Raw genomic sequence first — 7,633 nt, forward strand, 5'->3', positions numbered from 1 at the left:
AGGCATAAAAGAAAAACGATAAAAAGCTTTAAAAGGAGCAGAAAGAAAAGAGGGTAAAGGAAAGAAAGGCTGTATTATAGGGAGTTATTACCTTTATAAAGAAGGTTTAGAAGGAGCTACTAATGGATTATAGTGTATTTATATAATAGGGTTGATTTTAGGGTTGATTTTAATTTTGGTAAGGGGTCCGTGCACTGTCTCGGGTGGGTGGCTGTCTCGTCTGGGTGGCTAAGACGTTATACAGGCTTCCTGGCTGTTCACCGCAATATTCAAGTACCAATGAGGCGCTAGCACCTCTGCAGCCGAGCAATCGCATTGACCAGAGGCTTTAACACCAAGCCATATACGGTATAGAGCCCCTAGATTGGCTTGAAAGGCTTGCGTATACGAAAAGTGCGAGAAATCGTTGCCACACGAAGGGATCTACACCACCCTGGCGCATCCGGTTGAAAGCGCGTGTTGATCACACTAATCAAAATGCGTACATTTATACCTAAAAAAGGTAATAAAACGCTAAAATGGTCGTGCGTATTACTTCAAAAGGTATAAACTCTGCCGTCTGACCGCTAAGACCAACACGCGCTTTCAACCGGATGCGCCAGGGTGGTGTATTAGCAACCCAAATTGGGACACATAAATCTTGGGCCAAGCCAAATTGCCGCTAGAGCGTCGTCCTGTCAATCAGCTCGAGATGGGGCGCCCACTGAAATTTATCGGCAACTAGTTGGACCAGGTCGGGCAGCGCAAGATGATATCCTGCCCGCCTTTACTTGGGATATATATATGGCTCCTTTTTCAGGCTTCCACTAGCCCTAAGACTGCTTTCCGAGTTAACTAGAGCTACAAGGCTAGCTTAGGACTCCCCCTCTTGAATAGAGTTGGTGAACATTGATCCTCAAGAAACTTTCACACTCTGCGCCTTCCCTCAGTGGCAACTTGCCTTCCAGCAAATTGCTCATCCTGGAGAGAACTGCAAGGAAACTCTGAAATTGCTGGGATTGGGGTAAGACCTGCACACGCACAATGAGATAGCCGATCTTGGAGCTTAGGCTAGGCAGATCATCACCGCATTTATGGCGACAGCCTACATCACCCTTGGTGTGGCCATCATCTATTACCTCTTTGATTATGAGCACACGGGAAATCGCGTCGACCGAGTGATCATCGATGGTGCTGCGAAGCTCTGGAAACCCCTGATCAGCGACCGTGCCAAACCTTCTCGAAATTGGAGTACCGCAATTGAATCCGCGGTCCTGATGTTTAGTGACCAGTAGCTCGTTACTGGTATCGGGATTCTTGTTAGTGGATATACTCAGTTACCCTGCTCATTATCCGCGTATCATTGGCAGGTCATTGTCTATCTTGCATGGTTCTCCTCCCTCACTCACCTCACGACTCTAACGGCATTGCGAGCGTTCTTTCGCAGCCAGCCAACGCTAGCTTACTGGCGTGTGTTCCTTATGGGCTGTACCATCGTGTTACTTGGAACCGCTCTAGGGTCCGCAGGCTACATTTCGCAGATCTATTCTGAGAGGACTGCTCTTGCTGTTCCAGCTTTGTGCCTGTTTTCAACCGCAGGTTATAATAAGGCATCTCAGAGTGACCCAGCTTCAATCGTTCCATTTAACGGGCTATTCATCATGCTCTCTCTATCTTTCTTGTTCGTCAGCTATATCTCACGTGTCGTCAGCCTCTTTACATACACTTCCATCATTGCACAACTATGGCTGAGAACCAAGCCTAAAAATTCGTTGAAGACATTTTTCCTTTCTACCTCGAACCGATCAGAAAGCTCAAAGGTGGCCACTTGTCGTAACCTATGGGCTACGCTAGCTCTAATCAGGGTAGGCGAAATCTAATCTTATCGCGATACAGATCGACGATCCACTATCGATATGATATCTCGTATCGTATCAAAGTATCGTGATATTCCTTGGCATTCCCCATCAAATTTTCTTCTATTGAACTTATTACTTTTCTACTACAATATCGTACGAAACATGGCTTTAGAAGTGGATTCATCTCTTCTTAAAAATACTCCTAGCTTAATTAAGAGCTCTAGCACACAACAGGCTCAGCTTTAATCTCTAGTCTATGAATTTACTCGCCCACTATACGAAAACAAGCCAATATTCGATAAAAAGAACCGACGGCTTATATACTGCAATTAGTGCGAAAGCTACTTAGCACTATTAACCACAAATATAAAAAAACACCTTACAAAAGACTATATAATCTCTATTAACTTAAAATAGCCTTATACTCGTACGAAGGAGCAAGCACTTAAAAAGCTTTAGGAACTTTAGGCATAAATAGTATTAGAATTTAGGACGGACGAAGTTAATTCTATAATCCTTACAAAGGTTTTAAATAAGGAAGTTATCTAGTAAGCTCTTATTAACTTAGTTATTATACAAAACCTTCCATTCCGGATTATAAAGTAGGAAGAGTTCTATATCTTTTATTAGGCTCTTAATCTAAAGTTATCCAATTTAATAATAACAATATACACAGAAATCTCTTAGATAATTACCTATTCCTTTTAGTTATAGAAAGACATTATACGAAAACGAGTTTAATTAGCATTAATAAGTATTTATCTTTCTATTAATATCTAGACGTCCCTAAATAACTACCTTCTTCTTACAGTCTGCGCCTACTTTATTAATAGCTAGGACAACTAGATAAAAGCTTTTCTTGCCCTTTATACGGTATTTAGTTATAGTAAAGCTAAATAATAGAATACTCTTCTTCTAGTCCTAGAGGAGTATAGGATTATATAAAAGCTTAGAGCTATTATTATAGATAATTCTATAATAAATAATACTCTCTATTATATAATCCATAAGTATCTCGCTAATAATGAGGATATTACCTAGGATCCTATCCAACAACGTATCCGCTGCTAGGGGCATACTATTAATCTCGCTGTCTAGGCCTTCCTCTTTAAAGGTACTCTTAAACTTAAGGCTATTAAGTTATATAAAAGGAATAACATAAGCGGAAAGAAGCAAAGTTATAAGGAAGAGATTAAGTAGAAATAGGCTTTCCGAGTAATAAGCCCACTCAGTAAGCTTTATAATATTATAGTATACTTCCATACCTCAGCAAGTCGTATAAAGGAGTTTAAGGCTTTAGTTAAAAGATAAGTTCCACTTAATAATTATATAAGATAGAATAGCTAGTATCAAATACTAAGCGTCTCGCTTAAGCATAAGTTAGGAATTGATAACTATATTAAGAGCAACTTTAATACGCTTAAGGAGGATTATATCTCGCCATAAGACTAAAAGCTTCTTTATACGATTTGTACCTTTCTAAAGCCATTCTACCGTGCAATATTAGAGATATAAGGGGATTATACAACACTTAATCGAGTACTCTTTATAATAGATGTGCTTATTAAATATATAGAGAACTCTCTTATATAACTCTCTAGCTACTTTATTTTAAGCTAAAGCTAATATCGTATAATAGGTACTCTTTAAATTAAATAAAGCTCTCTTACTTTAAGTAAAGAATATATAGGCGAAGTTTAACGAGTACTACCAGAGAACAGATAACTCGCCTCTTTATGCCGCTACACTTATTCTTTACCCAAATCGTTATATAAAGTATATTAAGACATTTTGGAAGAAGAAATAGCAGAAAATAATACTTCTAAAGGTTTAACGGCTCTAGGAAACATACCAAGAATTAGAGAGGCCTATTACCTCTCTTTAGACAATATTATATAATAAGCTTTTATAAGATAAGTATAAGGAACTTAATAAGTACAATCAAATTATAAATAAGTTAAATAAAAGGGTTACTTAACTAGTAAGCCAGGACGAGTATAAGGACTACTGCTCTAAAGTACCGTACGAAATTAAAGTTTCTTTACTTTAGTGGTGGTCTTAAAAACAATAAATAAAGCGCTAGCTGCGGCTTTTACTCTTTGCAAGAGAAGTACTTTTAATTCTAGCTATAAGCGACGAACCAGAGAGAGTATTTTCAGGAGGACGTTGTACGATATTATAGGAAAGGATAAAGCTTGGAATATTAAGTATTAAAAGAACAGAGTGTATAAAGAGTTGGCATAGGAGTAAAATTTTAGAAGAGAATAGCTAGATTTTGGATAAAAGGAGGAATAAAAGAAATATAGTAGTTGTACGAGGGAAGGTATATAAGAGATATGTTATATAACGCTAAGGGGTAAGGGTATAAGATATATAAATGAAATAATTTTAGGCAAAGGTAACCACTAAAGGCGTGTAGGTGGCGTATGTAAATATATGCTAACTTTTAAACTTAATAGATTATAAGTTTAAATCCCACCGACGTTGTCCTTTATTAAGAATCGGGAAATATAATTATCTGGTATACTTCTCGTCCTATTATATAAGAGATTCTCTAGCAACATTACCATAATATAAGTAAACTCTTCTCTCCGTACGATATACCTATATAACTAACTACTCTTAGGATAAGTAGGAGAGGGTAGAAGCTTTACCAGCGATTAATATAGAGGCTTAGGTAGGGGGGGTATTAGAGAAGTAGGTTTGGACGGGGAGGCCCTTATATATAAATGCAATTCTAATTTAAAGCCGTGGATCTCTAAATACAACTATAAGTAAGCTATATTACTTATACGAGGCAGAGAGCTAATTAACGCTAGCCATATAAGGCTTGTACGGCGACTCCGCGTCGTCCAGTAGGCCCTCGCCCCTTTATTGAGTGTCGGAGTCTCCCAGGGTTCTATAGTAGGTGCTGTAGAAATTGCAAGTGGCGGGATTATAGGGCTCGATGTTCGTCATACGATAAAAATTCTCAGCCTATAGCGGCGGCAGTAGGAGTATTAGAGGGTGAGGATCGGATTATAGAACTGGAGGATAATAAGGAATAGATAAAAGTTACTAAGTTTAATCTCCTCTCTTTTTTACTACTTTTATTTTATTTTATAGTATTTTATATAAAGAGAAGTATAAATAGAGAGGGTAGAAAGGTAATACCTAATTAGTAGAGAAGCTAAGGACGTTGGTAGATTACTCGCTTATTTAGTAGCGGATTAAAAAAATTAATCGATATGATATGATATAATATGATCTCGCGTATTGTATCAATCTAATTGATAACGGATTTCGCCTACCCTGGCTCTAATAATTAAGACGATCTACGTGCTACTGAAGGTTTTGATTGAAATTGGCCAATCTATGCTTTGGGAAGTAAGTAATGACTTGCTAATCCTCCTATAGGACTAACGTTTTACCCAAGATATTTTGGCTCATGGCAGCCCTAGCGTGGGGCACTATACGGCTCCTCACTACATGGACCGCTTCCGGCCTTTTGGAACAAAAGATTTGGGGATTTGGACAGGTCATGGCCTTACTACTGATTGCTCTCCCGTTTCTTTCTCTGAGCGAGCAACTATTCACAAGTATAGGCTCTTTTCTATGTTAGAAGTTGGAACTTGTGATGATTAAAGCGAATGCAGAATCAAAAAGTCCTTCCCTATACCCGACTCACACGCATACGACACTACCATCGAGCCACGCAAATACCTTAAGAACTGGAACAAGCGCAACCAACCTCTCAGCTCGTCAAAATGATGACGAAGTCCTTGCTGCGTTTAAGATCCCGCAGCTGGAAGAGCAAGACTGGTACTGGAATCTTGGTCTCTTGGTGTTCGGAATGGCGGTTCTTATTGCTGTCGACATTCTCTACGATTTCCCTTCAGCGCCTCTAACGCCTTACAGCTGGGGGACTAATTATTTGACACTGGGTTGGCGGGAAATTATTTTGGAATATGCAATATGGCTTGGGCTTATTACCCTCATATTATTCGTGTATACGGCGATCTGCTTAACTTTCGGTCAGCAACTTGGGCAACTGTGCTGCGAATACGTATTCGGAAGGCATCGCCAAGTGCAGTATATGGTCTTGAAGATTACGGGGTACGCTGTAGTGGTTTTTCTTCTAGCTGGGACGATGGCTTTTGATGCGTTGTTATTTTATGCTATTAATGCTTTTTCTGAAGCATACTACGTTGCTGTCGACCACCTATTACCGGCTGAGTAGCAATGTCGACCGAGTGGCAATAGAGCGACAATTACAAATCGTCGTCAGCGTTGTCGTCAGCGTTTCGCCACCCACCTCATGTATATATAGTCTCTTTTGTAACCGACTACCGGTACCAAAGCTTGCGCTACCTTATGACTCACCACCCTGTTTCCCGTCATCGCATGTCTCACCACTTATTTCCATTACCTATTTCTATTACCTATCACCGACTAAGCGACGTTGTCTACAGTGGCAATTATGGATCATCGTCGTCATCTTCTTGCCCCCTACCTCGTGTATATATAGAGATTTTAGAGCTACATTTACAATCAAGTCGCTCGTTCAATTCTTCCACACTGCAAAGCTTACAGTTATGAGCCCGGATCGCACTACCTGCTGAGCAAATTAATCTACTACCTCATTCAAGAAGTCACTACTTCCACCACCTTTGCAGTGTCTCGAGCTTCTTCACCTATTAAACGAACGGACGATCGACCCCAGTCGATGAGCGTACCCAACCGACGAACGAACTAACGAATTAAATCAACGTCCAAATAAGGTTCTGCAAAGACGCTAGCTGCTAACCTGGACCCTCCTAACCCAATCAAACTCTAAAATGGCGACTCCTACGAACGAATCTCATTCAAAAATCAACCTTATCCTTAACAAGCCATCTGATTAGATTTAATGGTTCTTTATCATCCAAGACACTGCTAAAACCAACGAGGTATGGCAGTATATCGACCCATCCAAGAAGAAAAACGAGCTTCTAAAACTGGAACCACTGAATCGACCTATACCAACGGACGTACTACCCACTGCTATATTAATAGCAAAGCTAGACCCAAACCAGCTTACTGCCTATAACTAGCTCTATGCCGAATATAAGGATAATCTACGAATACACCAGAAGCAAAAATAGGCTATAAACGATATCAGCAACTACATCGTTTGCACCACATCAGGGTAGGCAAAAATCCAATCAATCCTTATCGATACGATACGCGAGATCATATCATATCATATCATATCAATCGATTTTTTTGATCCGCTACCAAATAAGAGAGTAATTGCAGCTAAAATATTAATTACTAACGTCCTTAGCTTCCCTACTAATTAGGTATCTCCTTTTTACCCTCTCTATTTATACTTTCCTTTATATAAAATATTATAAAATAAAATAACAATGGCAAAAAAGAGAGGGGATTAAAATTAGTAACTTTTATCTATTCCTTATTATCCTCTAGTTCTACAATCCGATCCTTACCCTCTAGTGCTCCTACTGCCGCCATTATAGGCTAAGAATTTTTACCGTATAATGAACATCGAGCCCTATAATCCCGCTATTTATAATTTCTATAGCACCTACCATAGAACCCTAGGAGACTCCGACACTTAGTGAAGGGGTAAGGGCCTACTAGACGACGTAGAGTCGCCGTATAGGCCTTGTAGGGCTAGCGTTAATTAGCTCTCTACCTTATACGAGTAATATAGGTTACTTATAATTATATTTAGAGATTTATAACTTTAAATCAGAATTGCATTTATATATAAGGGCCTCCCTATCCACACCTGCTTCTCTAATACCCCCCCT

At 39.3% G+C, this 7,633-nt stretch overlaps 2 protein-coding genes across 2 annotated transcripts; one reads left to right on the plus strand and one right to left on the minus strand.

The window, feature by feature from the left end:
• Positions 1-848: 848 nt before the first annotated feature.
• On the minus strand, positions 849-1,474 carry K441DRAFT_672404 (uncharacterized protein; the record flags this gene model as incomplete). Its single annotated transcript, XM_067650547.1, has 2 exons — positions 849-1,281; positions 1,446-1,474. 2 exons carry the CDS (start codon positions 1,472-1,474, stop codon positions 849-851), a joined length of 462 nt encoding a protein of 153 aa, XP_067510279.1.
• A 5,253-nt stretch (positions 1,475-6,727) lies between these two features.
• On the plus strand, positions 6,728-6,910 carry K441DRAFT_531505 (uncharacterized protein; the record flags this gene model as incomplete). Its single annotated transcript, XM_067642206.1, has 1 exon — positions 6,728-6,910. A coding segment is annotated over one exon (183 nt), but the record flags the coding sequence as incomplete, so codon positions are not given.
• Between the last annotated feature and the right edge of the window lie 723 nt (positions 6,911-7,633).

Source organism: Cenococcum geophilum (genome assembly GCF_001692895.1).
Source record: "Cenococcum geophilum 1.58 unplaced genomic scaffold K441scaffold_1, whole genome shotgun sequence".
In the NCBI taxonomy this organism is placed as follows: domain Eukaryota; kingdom Fungi; phylum Ascomycota; class Dothideomycetes; order Gloniales; family Gloniaceae; genus Cenococcum; species Cenococcum geophilum.